Source organism: Gorilla gorilla, chromosome 10 (assembly GCF_029281585.2).
Source record: "Gorilla gorilla gorilla isolate KB3781 chromosome 10, NHGRI_mGorGor1-v2.1_pri, whole genome shotgun sequence".
Classification (NCBI taxonomy): domain Eukaryota; kingdom Metazoa; phylum Chordata; class Mammalia; order Primates; family Hominidae; genus Gorilla; species Gorilla gorilla.
Genome location: NC_073234.2, coordinates 55,055,218 through 55,068,812, shown reverse-complemented (window position 1 = coordinate 55,068,812; position 13,595 = coordinate 55,055,218). Strand labels below are relative to the sequence as shown.

General features: G+C 37.5%; 1 protein-coding gene across 19 annotated transcripts in view; it reads right to left on the bottom strand.

Annotated features, from left to right (window-relative positions):
- SLC38A1 (solute carrier family 38 member 1) overlaps positions 1 to 13,595 on the bottom strand; it is an 87,123-nt gene that overhangs the window by 15,956 nt on the left and 57,572 nt on the right. For all 19 annotated transcript variants that reach the window (XM_055357383.2, XM_055357376.2, XM_019038835.4 and 16 more), the window contains 8 exons: positions 10,063 to 10,136; positions 8,537 to 8,629; positions 8,163 to 8,244; positions 7,087 to 7,169; positions 5,536 to 5,594; positions 5,301 to 5,417; positions 4,013 to 4,092; positions 2,070 to 2,170 (listed from right to left, as the gene is read on the bottom strand). In XM_055357383.2, the coding sequence (XP_055213358.1) occupies positions 2,070 to 2,170; positions 4,013 to 4,092; positions 5,301 to 5,417; positions 5,536 to 5,594; positions 7,087 to 7,169; positions 8,163 to 8,244; positions 8,537 to 8,629; positions 10,063 to 10,136 (689 nt within the window). The remainder of the gene's footprint in view (positions 1 to 2,069; positions 2,171 to 4,012; positions 4,093 to 5,300; positions 5,418 to 5,535; positions 5,595 to 7,086; positions 7,170 to 8,162; positions 8,245 to 8,536; positions 8,630 to 10,062; positions 10,137 to 13,595) is intronic.

Below are 13,595 nucleotides of genomic sequence, written 5' to 3'. Positions count from 1 at the left end.
ATTAAACCTAGGAGTACACTGGGCTTGAGAATGAAACATACAGTTGAAACGAGAAGCTGCTCTTAATCTAGACTTTCCCTCCACTCTTCAAACCACACCAAACTGCCACAGGCTTGCTCAGGGAGGGGGTGGGGTGGGGGGTGCTACAAGCCACCCTGGAGCTTGTTTCAAACTCTTCTCTTGTTAAGTCAACTTCAAGTGGCCAAGCAGCAGAGACACTAGTTGAAATTTCACCATCAGGAAATAATTCCACTCTTTCATGTATGTTGTTCTTGCAAAAAAAAAAAAAATTAGTTTATGTACTACTTTGTGTCTGTGTGTGTGTGTGTGTGTGTGTGTGTGTGTGTGTGTTGAGACAGGGTTTTGCTCTATCACCCAGGCTGGAATATGGTTGCCATAGTGCCATTTTGGCTCACTGCAGCCTCTGCTTCATGGGCACAAGCAATCCTCCTGCCTCAGCCTCCTGAGTAGCTGGGACTACAGGCGTGTGCCACCATGCTTGGCTAATTTTTGTATTTTTTTTTTTTTTTTTGTAGAGATGGGGGTCTCATTATGTTGCCCAGGCTGGTCTTGAACTCCTGGGCTCAAGCTATCCACCTACCTTGGCCTCCCAAAATGCTGGGATCACAGGTGCAAGCCACCGTACCTGGCCTTATGTACTACTTTGAACTTTTTCTCAATCCAGAACTTCAGAAAGTGTTATTTCAAAGACTAAGAAAGCTAGAATGGCAGTCACATAGAGTATGAAACTGCTCACTCTTTTGACAAGAGGTAATTTCCCCTCCTGTCTCCTGCAAGGGCCTCTCACTGCACCAGTCTCAAGGCCCTCAGCATGGAATTCAAATGCTAATCTGTACCATAGAGCTTGGTCTCAGTTTCCAAAAAAGAACCATAAGTTATAATACAAATCTCACTAGTTCTAATTTCCTTAATTCAAAATAACTAACCACTTAAAAATAGCTAATCCTTTTTATTTAATCCAAGAGTAATAAAAGTGTTTGGTGTTCTATTCTATGTGAAAAATAATGCATTTACAAAGAAAAATTATAGCTTCAACAAGACAACAGTGAGACTTCAACTAACATTAAGTTCTCCGCCTCTCTCTCCCTGTACAACTCTGTATGCACCTTAGCAACACCATTTTTATGTAAAAATTAAATGTGGTATTTATGAATTCATTAGGCAATGCCATTCTCTATTGCTAGTGAAAACAATAATAATATCTGTATAATCAGAGTAGTCTTTTTCTCCAGGCTGAATTAATACTTTTTAAATGTGTTTAATTTTGAGACATTTGTGTTTATGAAAAAAAGTCCCAAGGAATTATTATTTAGTAGAGAAGATTGTGAAATACATACATATATATATACACACACATGTATATACACATATATATACACACATATATATATATTTAAATTAGGTCCCCAATTATAAAGATAATGAAAGATGTTAAATCAAGCTTCAGGATAATTTGAATAGGAGAGGATGAAGAAGCAGTAAAAGCCGGTAAACTGTTCATTCAGGGTCAGTAAAAGTTACATATGAAAACTTGTTCCCTTTTTCAGATTTCATTTTTTAAAATTTTCTATCATTCCTTTGGATCTTTGCAAGGCTCCGACTTCCAGTGAACAATTAGAAGTTTCATTTTTAATTAACTCAGAGTGTCATGAGTGTAGCACTCTGCTCTTTCTCACTTCCAGCATCTGTCTCTGTCTCTCCATTCTATTAATGGAATCTGACCCGATTTGCAGTGTCAATTAGGAAAGCCTTCTCTGATGTAGTTTTAAACCTTCCTCAGTAAAGGTAGCATGCTTCTAAAATGCAATTTCTTTTAAGGACACCGTTAGGAGAAAAAAATTATAAATATTGTTTTAGTAATTATTTTATTCAGCAGTCTGCATGAACATGAAAAGATCACCATTGCTTTAAGTCGAAGAAAAAACTAGAAAAACCAATGGATAGCTTTGTTGCTTTCTTTGCCTTTCATGTTAAAAGTTATTTCAACACTAATTTTTACTAATTTGTTTACAAATACTTATATTTATGTACCAGTAGAAATTACTTACCATAGAATGTCAAGTAGCCAAAAATGGCAGTCAAGAAGTACATAACAAACATGGCGAAAAAGGAGATGTTTGAAACCATCTGCATTTTTTTCTGTGATCGGCTAAAAACAAATAAATGTTAAAAATTAAAAATCATATGACTGAATTTAAGCGCCAGTGTTAACATTGAAGAATACTAATTTAACTTTGCTTCTGTCAGGTTAGGGAAGATCTGAACAGCTGAAATTACCCCTGGCAGTTATGCCAGTTGAAAATAACCTCTCTTATACTGAATTGGTATTGAGGGTGAGATCTATGGAACTACATTCCCGTTAGCGTTCTTCCCCATTCTTTTAAAAGAATATCGAGTTCTCATCGGAAGGGCAGACAGCATTTTTTTAATATTTGTGCTTGATATTATCTCCACACTAGCTGGGCAAAGGAAAAAAGGCAGAAAAAAATCAATGCTGTTCTCCTAGCTCCAGAGATTAGTGGCAGAGCTGGAACTTGACCTCAGGTGTTCCATCTCTAAAGCTGCTATTTCAGGTTCTGATTTTCCCATTGGGTGGCCTCAGGGATGCACCTGAAAGTCTGTAGGTCTCCAGCGCACCAAGTGCCCAAGAGATCATAGCCGGAATGATGAAGGGCTCCATCTCTCAGGTCAAGTTCACTCTGGGGTTGGGATGACCCTCTAAGTTTCTTTAAGTGCCCAAACAATTAATCTGCAAGACTTGTATTCAATAAATAACAGGCCACAGATAGTCATAACATTTGGTTATGTCATAACAAGGAATCTAGGATGCCATAGAAGTATGGAAAACAAGAAAAATGGAGAAGTAGGCCCCGCGCGGTGGCTCACGCCTATAATCCCAGCACTTTGGGAGGTTGAGGCAGGCAGATCACCTGAGCTCAGGAGTTCAAGACCAGCCTGGGCAACATGGTGAAACTCTGTATCTACAGAAAATACAAAAGTTAGCTGGGCATGGGGGCATGTGCCTGTAGTTCCAGCTACCTGAGAGGCTGAGGTGGGAGGATTGCTTGACCCTGGGAAGTTGAGACTGCAGTGAGCTGAGATCACACCATAGCACTACAGCCTGGGTGAGAGAGGGAGACTGTCTCAAAAAAAAAAAAAAAAAAAAAAAAAAAAAAAAAAAAAAAAAAGTAAAGAAAAATTGAGAAGTATACGCTTGAGAAAATTAAAAACTAAAACTAAAAGCTGAACTATTAAAAGATGCCAAAGATATATGAGTGGATTCAATGCTAAATGACATCAACTTTGTTTCATTCAAACTGGAAATAAATACTGATATTGTCTATCTTTTCTAAGTTAAGATACGCTATTGTGACTATTTTTGTTTATGTTTGATAACCATAGGCTAAAAAGAGACATGAAGAAGTTTATAAGCAGGCCTTAATTTTCTCAAAACCAGCAATCAAAAATAAATCAATAAATCCATAGAATTTTCTTAATAGTTAAAAATGAACAGCAATATTCTCTTTTCCTAGTTTGTGGTCTTAACATTGATTTGTTACTGTCTGATTTACTAGCCTTTTCACCCAAACCCACAGGCAAATCAGAGACGATGTATTTAGCAGTTTACAGATAAATCTGAAGATTATCACCCACTTGCAAAATACGCATACATAATGGAAAGCAACACAAATACTTAAACTTTCCTCCGTGATACAATATTTGAAAAACCAAATTAATGAAAAAGCCCACATGGTTGGCTACTTTTTATGTTTATGGCCCCCCAAAATACTGCAAATTTCTGATTTTTCTTGCTTTCTTGTTTCTTAAAATACAATGCTTGTTTAAGAATGGCACAATGTGAGTAAATGTTGAAGCTGGGTGATGAATCTGCTGATGTTCATTAGACAAGTCCATTTATTTTAATTGCATACTTGCCTATTAATGAGGGGATGTAAAACGATTAAGATAAAAAATTAAACAAATTCCTTACTCTTTAAGCTCACTGTAAATTGGCAGGACTGACGGGTGGCAAACAAATGCAAATGCAATGGTGGGTAAAGCATACACGGTCTATTTGAGAGAAAAGAACAGACATTAGGAAAAACACTTTTATCATAAAAATGACATAGCTCCAGTATTTCTGAGCTGTCTTTTTATCTGACAGCTCTTCAGAATCCCTGGATTATTCGGTTATTAGGAAGGTTTTGATCTCTAAAATAGAAGCAGCTTTTCTAAGACAGCTTATCCAGCTCGAGCCATTAGCCACTTGTCACAGAGGGACTTCGGATTTGGCTCACCTATGGTGTATTTTATATACTCCAGGTATACAACACCCCCTGTTTATACAGCATGAGCCAGTTACATGGCACTCTTCCTAGGATAGCTCGCTGGGTCCCCACAGCAATCCCAAGCAGTAGGCAGACTGTGGCTGTTCTCCTGGCTCCCTCCAACAGGTCGGGCGACTGGCCCAGCACTCCCAACTCTAGTTTACTGCTCTTCGCTCTACATCAGGTACATGGAATCGGACTTAAAAGATACCCTCTGAAAAGAAAATCTGTTCCATATTGCACTACTTTGGCTATATCCTTACAATCAGAGAGAAAGAGAAAGATCGCGACCTATTTAGTTTTCTTAGATAAGGCTCTTTGAAACTCTCACACTCAATCTAACTTCCTATGCAAAAAGAAGTGAAAACTAACTTATCTTATGCCCTAACTCTGCTGATGCACTATGCCAGGCACATTCTAACAAAACCTTGTAAGATACAGAATAGAATCCTTATTTTTACTCAAGGGGTTGGGTGACTTACCTGAGGATTCAAATCCAAGCCTGACTGACTCCATAATCCTGTTTCCCATTGTATCAACAATATTTTAATAGTATGAGAGTTTTTTAAGTGCCAGTTTGTGGTGGCATCTATATTTCAACTGTGCAACCTGAGGAAGTCTGCAGTATTCCTTTCTGTCATCGCCAGAAGAAGGGGGCTAAGGATGTTGTTAGTCTGTTTTTGAAGTATCACCTAGCACTCTACACAGAAAAAGCTGAGACAATTATCCAGAATGGGATTTTCACAGAGAATGCTTAACGGTAAGAGAGAGTGTAAAATATAATATTTGTATATTTCTCAAGGATCTCTACATAGATGTGTAATCTGGAAGCAATGGTATCATGTGTTCTTTTGAGAACTAATACGTTCAAACCAGTGCAATTACAAGCATGAGAAATAGAATGTCCTAATAAAAATGCTTGTTTCATCTGCAAAGGATCAGGAAACTTACCTTTGAATTGAAGGTAACATATTTTGGCGTACACGTGTCAGCATTTGTTGAATTAGCACTTATTGTTGAATTTAGCTCTGGAACAATGCAGGGAATTTGAAATTTCTTGTAAATAACCTGGTATTAAGAAGTATAGTAGAAGCAATATGGACTTTAGTAAAGCCAAACAATGAATAATTATTACATGCCATTGTACTATCACAAAACCAAACCAACCATTTCAATCAGCACTTACCACTATTAGGAAAAAAACCATGCAGCTCAAGGAAAATCCACTAGTATAGCCAAGATACCCTTTAAAAAAAAGTAAAAAATAAATTATTTCATTTTTTTCCATTTTTAAAAATTTTGGAGCTACCCATCATAAACTGTTATTATTTCAAAATTCATCACCTCACTTATTTCAGTGCATTATTCGAAGCATATTTTAGAGATCCAATAATAAACATACATGCCCAAGTGAATACAAGATTTATTATTTGACAGTGCTACTTTATTTGGCAAAAAAATGGGGCTCTGAATAGAAACATTATATTACGTGTTTTGATTCCAACTCTCCCTGGCACACTAGAGAACACAGATTCCCAGAATCCAGCAGAAAAGAGCCTTCCAATTTTTGCTGTAAGTCTGTGTTGGTGGACTCTGATGGAGTCCTATGGGCAAACCCATTTACTCCTTGATCCCCTCAATAGCTCTTTATTATGCACTTATTGTGTGCATACTGAATGTCAGTTATAATACTTTTCTCCCCAGATGACAGAGAGTAGATGAAGCGAACTTCTAGTGGTAAATTGAGTATCTGGGGCTCTTTAGTAGCTCCCCTTAGAATGCCTGGGAGATCTCCAATTGCTGCTACCATGACCTCCAGAAAGGTAGAGTTAAGTAGCCTCTCGGGACTGCATTATTTTCAACCCAGGGGAAGAGCTTTTCTCTACTTAACTGAAAAGAGCTACCTCTATAGGTATAGAAAACACAGAGGCAGAAACCAGAAAATTAAGTAGTTAAAAAAATCTATTTATAAACCTCACAGAACAACTACAGAGCTGTTTTGTTTTGTATCCAAAACAAAACAAAAAACTGAGGCTCATAGTTATTGTTTGGAGAGCTTTAATCCAAACTTCTGTTTGAATTAGCCCAGAATTAAAGTAAATACATTTTACAGGTTTTTGACTAGATGGCAGTCTGGCCACATTATTCAATGTATGAAATTCCCTTAACACCAGGCATCCTTGTCTCCAAATACAAGCATAAAAACAAGTAGTAGATCAAAGCCAAATGGATATGACTTGGAGATTATCCACCATTTCTGACTTTTGATTTTTCTCTCCCACTTCGAAGAGAAATAATTGAGGCTGGTTAGACTCTCTAAATTTATAATACTTGTGGGTATAAATCTAGGCAGCTTTCTGTCTCCATATTAGATTTGAAAATGTATTTATCTAAATAATGAGGGTATTTAAGACTTCGTATGAAGAGAATTCCATTTTCTGGACTTTTCTTAGAGTAGCATATAAGTTGTACTACTGAAAATAGCCCTGTCTGTCCTGGCCCCAGGACCTACCTTCTCCCCTCCACAGCTCAGTAGAGGGATTGTTTAGGAGGTCACATACTGACTGTTATTTTTATCCCATATTAAAGTTGGGACCGATTAATACTTGCAATTTATCATGCACTTAATCTTTGAGTGCATGCAGAGGGGAAGCAGAGGGCAATGCTGTCCATTTTTATTCAGTTTCTGATTCACTTGGGCACTGCAGAATATGATAAAAGCAAAATCTGTCCTTACCTAAGTTCTTCAAGAGACACAGAGGGAGAATTATGCCAAAGGTAACTATCACCACCAGAACGCGGCCATCCACGTACCAGGCTCTGAAAGGCATTTAAGTGATTAGGTTATATTTTTTTAGAAAGTGACTTTTTTCCCCTCCAATGTAAAATTTCATGATATCATGATATATATTTTTATTAATTTTTACTATATGCATTAATTTTTAAAATCATTATTCAGGTCTTATCCAAACACTTTAACCCAGCCACTACTTATATACTACAGCTTCACTCCCCTGTAATGGAACAGGGAATATTGGTTTTTTTTTTCCCCATTGGCTAAATGTGGCATTCTTTTGAATTATTTACATGGTTTCAAAGCTGAATGCATACATTTCATTCTGTCAGATTACAACTTGTCCTATCAATTATTTAAAGAGAAAGCTCCTTTTTGTTTTGCTGGGCTAGTATCAGTGAGAAACAAGTCACCACAGGTAGGCATTTCTCTCTCCCTGATCCCTTGGATTTGACCTTGAATCCTGAGAACACTAGAGACTCTGGCTTCTACGATTCTCCCTTGAAAGAAAACAGAGAAACTAAGACTGACAAGAACTGTTAAACAAGAGGGAGTCAAAACACAATTGTGCCAAATGTAGCTGCAACATTTTCCAGGGTTATCTACATCTTTAATGAGGTTGGCTCATGTAAATTTTGCCCCCAGAATGCTATGTCCCTTCTTTAAGTAAGAGGCTAGGGTCTTAATTTTTGTTGCATGTTCCACTTTTGTGTTAAAAATACTGCATATCTGTTCTATTTCACAGAAACTAGATATAGATTTCAGGCTCTTGGGAAAATGCAGTATCTACTGCTCACAGCATGACAGACAAATCTACTTTTCAAATGTGCATATGCAAATGGCTCTCCTGCTTTTTTCATTTATATAGCCCCAAAGAAATTTACTGTTGAAACAACAAACAAACAAAAGGCAGCCTAGGAAAAACTTTCTGCAATATTCACAAAGCAAGAATTTTGATTGGCCCATATTTAAATTAAAAACATTTTAGTTATATCATAAAAAAATGGTCTATAACTTACGAAAATGTCTCTTCCTTTCCCATTAGAAACTTTATGGCAGAGGGTAGTTCGTTTTTTACGATGAAGAGGTAGCTCAGCATTGCTGAAGGAAAATGAGAACATTTTTAGAAAGAAGATACGGAGGCTTATGTTGCAAGCTACATAAAAAGTTATCAGCCCGTTCTTAGACCAACCGTCAGTAAGACACAAAGGCAACTTCAGCTACTCTAGCAGGATTCGTGGCTTTAAATAAGTGACTGCTGTCTCTGCTTTACTTTCCCTGTGCCATTTTAGCAATGAGGATGATAACTGCTTGAATTATGTTAAAATTCATGTGGCCGCTCAGCCACCAGAATTAGTTTCAAGTTATGTATAGAAAAGCATGTTCTTTTTACCTCCAGTGTTCTGTAGAGAGGTGGCTCCAAAGATTACGAACTTCCCTGTGGTGCCAAAGACTTGTTCCCCCAGCTTTTCATACACCATGCAGCCTATTTAAAAATCAAATTTGAGAACACAAGAAATGACAGGGTTCAGAAAGTTAAAATAGTCAAGATTTTGTCATTCTATTGACTGTTCCCCAAGTTACTATGTGCCTTTCTCAAACTCACACAAATAGTCATTTTGGCCTTCAGGGGTTAAGGTATCCTCATTACAAAACAAACTCTTGACATTTTAAAATGTGAGATGCAACCATCATTTCTCCTTTTTCAAGTTGGCTACCAGAACATTACAATTAACCTATTAGGTCATAAGGCTTATTTTTAACTACCTCTATCTTACACAGGGGAAATTCCTTCTGTGATCTTTTTTCTTCAGGTCTGGTATATACCATTAAAATACATATTTGATTTAAAAAGATCCTAATAGTTGAAACAAAAAGATTCCTTTTGAATTAACGACCTGAACTGATTAGGCAAACAAGGAATTATCTTAATAACATCCCATCAATGCCTCCACGTTCTAAATGTAATAACAAGCTTAGAAACATTTTAATAGCCACAACATACAAAACCTAATAATTCATAAAATGTAGTTCAAATACATGGAACTCACAAAAGAGAGCAGAAGACTAATCTGTCAAAAGCATAATTTGTCTGTAGCAAAATTTGAAAGTGTTCGACTAGCTCATCTCAATAAATACTGAAACTCTAAAGCATTCACTTTTTAAAAAGTGTTTATATTTCTTTATAACTGTTCAGTTCATGTTTTCAAAAGGTTCACGGAGAGCAATATGGGACAGGCTATAATTAAACCTTTGTTTAATCTCTCATAAGACGGGTGTTTAAACTAGACAATGGTTAGCTCCTCAATTTATTATAAAATGTTCCAGTTAAATGGAGTCATGTATATACAATAATAGTTGGCCAACGTGGTTTTAGTTAATGTAAAAGTCAAAGAATTACAAACATAATCCAGTGTCCCAGAAATAGAAAATAAACACTTCAGGTATTACACTGCCCAGAGTACTTGAAGTCTCTTCATAGCTTGCTCACTCCCACATTGCCTCAGGAGTAACACTTTCTCCTTGGAATACGCACAAGAGAATGAAAGGTCTGTTTACTTTTAAAACCTTGGAAGTTATAATATAAAAACATGGGATCTTTGTTCTGGATTTATAAAGACCTAAGGAAAAACAAGCTTTTAAAATGAAGTCATTTTAAACCAGAAAAACAGGTATAATTGAGGGTTCACTTTAAGTGACAACATTATTTCCTCATTGTCCATGACAATTTAATTTATATTTTGCTGCAACTGTTTCTCTAGATAAATACTACCATAGGTCTTCCAATCACTCTAGGTCAAAATAGTCTTTCTTTTTAATAATCAAATTGCTGTACAGAGAGAACATCATTGTTCCACAATGCCACCATAAAAATAATTCACCCTGGTTTTAACAAAATCAAACATGTCCTCAGCTTACCTGTTTCTTTTGAACAGATCAATAGGAGGTTTATTGAATATATAGACAGCAATGTCACTGAAGTCAAAAGTACCCTAAAGCAAAGAAAATAAATCTTATTGTAATATCTAGAAAAGAATATATTCTGGCATTACAGTTTAGAAGGGCAAAGGTTTATTTGTATGGTTAACACAATTTGTTAATAGTATCCAAATTTTGGAACCTATTAGTCATCCCTGCTTTAAAATCCTCAATAAAAATGTCCTACCAAATAAAGAAGTGCTCATTAGAATCTGAGTAACAGTTCAAATCCTTTATGTAATTTGAAGCCCAGATAGCTCTCTGGGAGCATTTCGGTTGAGATGACTTTAAAACAACATTATGAAAGAAGGCTTTTGTAGTCTATGTTGCACTCTCTGTTACATCCGGGTGAGAAAGTGTGAGAATGGGGTGGGAGGGGCAGAGGGAAAGGCTGGCAGTGACCTTAGAAGAATGACCACCTGACTTTGGGCAACTTGCTTAACATTCCCATCTCTGGATTCCTTGCCCGTAATATAAAGATACAAGTCAAATGATGTCTAGGGTTCTTTTCATCTATTACTTCATGGCTATTTTAAAATCTATATATTGGGCCACTAATGTAATTCACTTTTTTTGCACCTGGTTCCTCTTAGATGAATAAGCACCACTTGCTAACCAGTGGGAAAATTTGACAATCAAGTATAATGAAAAGACTTTTTTGAATGATGAACTCATGTTTTTGTTTTAGTACATCTGGGTCATTATCACACCCTTCTCAAGAAAAAGTGCAGTTAAAATGATGTGGGAGATTATATAGATGATTTCTGAAACATTTGGTTAAAACAGACATGATAATTGAAAATAAAGCCTATTTATTAAAAAAGAAGAAAAAAAATCCAGTCCCCAGATGAAACCGCTCACTTCCTGATGTGGGAAAATATATCCCTAGAACAATACATTACTGCAATTGACTCTACGTTTGAGTCATTAAAGGCAATTATTTTTCCACCAAGTGCTGTTGAGAGGCACTTGGCACATCATGCCGTTCGCTCTGCGTGGGCTGCTTCCTCCTGGCCCTTCCCCCTCCCAGCACACCTGTTGAAGGCTGCTCTAGGCCCCAGCTCAGATGCCAACTCCTCAGTTGCCTTCCCTGGCCCCAGGCAGAATGACTGCTCCTCAGCTGTCTATGATCCTACAGTGTTTTGTTTCTCCTGCATATGGGGTAACCATGAGGAGATAAACCAGGAGTACAGAATGGTCAACAGTAGAACAGACGAACTGCCAGAAACTGGCCAGCAAACAAAAGATGGGCAGAGCTCAGCAGAGGCAAAACAAACACTAGGAGAAAGAACAGAAGACCTAACACTTTGGGTAAAGGCCCAACTGATCTGCCAATAAACAGGAATTTAGGTTAAGATATGATTGGTAAGGAAGTACATTCAGATCTATACTTATTTCCCTAAAATCCTTGAGTGAGGAGGCTGATTGATATGGTTTGGCTGTGTCCCCACCCAAATCTCACCTTGAATTGTAACTCCCATAATTTCCACGTGTTTTGGGAGGGACCCAGTGGGAGATAATTGAATCATGGGGGCGGTTCTTGTGGTAGTGAATAAGTCTCATAAGATCTGATGGTTTTTTTATAAGGGGAAACCCCTTTCACTTGTCTCTCAATTCTCTCTTGTCTGCGGGCAAGTAAGATGTGTTGTTAGCCTTCCGCCATAATTGTGAGGCCTCCCCAGCCACGTGGAACTGTGAGTCTGTTAAACCTCTTTTTCTTTATAAATTACCCAGTCTCAGGAATGTCTTTATCAGGAGCATGAAAATGGACTAATACACTGATTAAGAGGGTAGGTCTCTTATCTCTTCAGGTTGAGGGATGTGAGAAATGGACAGCAAGCATTTATTAGCCAACCCAGTAGTTCTGAGATACATAATGGAACAGGATTTGATATGCTCTGCCACAGAATAAGATATGGGACCTAATTGTGGCATGATTTCTTTTCCCGTCAAGTAAGATAAGCAATATTTATGTCAAAGAAGCAAGCTTTTGGTTTCTTGCAGAGTTCACTTGTTTTGAGGGACACAATACTAAGTAGCCACTTCTATACGAACATGTGACAGGCCCTAGAGGATTTCCGTGTGGCACAGAAGAGCACAGGCTTCCTAGTGGAGTAAAATGAGCGACATCTTAGGATGAGCCAGATGCTGTTCTGGAATGACTATGTGCCCTGTTGGGTCTACTCTGCTAGGACCAAAGGGATTTTCCCATGGGCCCAAGGCTAACGTATAAAGAGTATGACCTTGTAGGAACTATCTATGTGCCTAGCAGGAGGGGATAATTATGAATATCTACACAATTATTTACAAAAGGCCCTAACCCTGGAGAACTCGGTATTTATTAGCAAAAGAAACATTCTAAGGAAACATTTGCTGTGTTCCCTCAGTCAGTAGCCTCTGCAACCAGGCGGTTCTTGCACATGGTTGTGTCTTAACACAATCTATGTGTTGAATCTCTTTGCAGATGATGCTCAGTGGCATCTGGCCCTTTGAGCATCATAAACTGCTATCCCCCCTTTTCAAGCAGGAGAAAAGTGTTGATTAGGGAAGATTTTAGTAGTGTTCACTTATCTTCTTCCCCCCACTTAAACACAACAGAATGAGGTGCTCCCACAGTGTGGTGAAAACAACCCCCTCCCATGTTTAAGAGACGTAACATTGCACCCCAGAGTACTTAGAGTCTGATAGTTTTTGCCTTTAACTGTCTGATCTGCAAAGGCTCTCTTCTTAGTCCTTTCCCAAATGTAGATCTTCTCTTCCAAGACTGAAAATTAATATAAAGCAAAACCCCCTTTTCTATCAGCTCACTAAGAGGCAAACTGTAAAAGTAAAATTCTAAGAATACTTTAGCCTATACAAGAATCTGGCATTAATAGGATTAAAATTTAGAAAAGTATACCTCCTTGTTCAGATTCTTAGAAAGAAGGAATATGTTGTCTAATTGACTCTAATAGAACCTAGAAAGGGTTAGAAAAATCAAATCATAAATGTCTTGAGACACAGAAACCATGACATCTAAGAGAAAGAAGAAAGAGGAATAACTGGAGAGAAGGTATTGACTTGTTTGAACACTTCTATTTAGAGCATGATTATGCCCCTAATTGTCCGGGTAGATATTTGTACATATAATTATGGTTTCCTGGAAGAGAAACACATGCTGAGATTCCTGTGTTAACACAGAGGAACACAAGTGATTCCTTTTTAAAATTTCATCTGGATATAATTTAAGCTTCAACATTGTTAACCACCGACCACAAGTATTAATATGGCTGGGACAAAAACTGGTTGCTAAAAAAGGCGTACTTACATGGGGACTACAGATCAGCAATTGATAATAGGGCTGCCAAGGTGTTGATATTTCAGACTTATGTTCATCTTTGAGGAGAAGATCTAGAGCATGTAATTGTACATGGGTCATGGGGAAGGGGTGGCAAGAGAGTTAGAATTGCGAATAATGTGGTCAGGAACCTTCA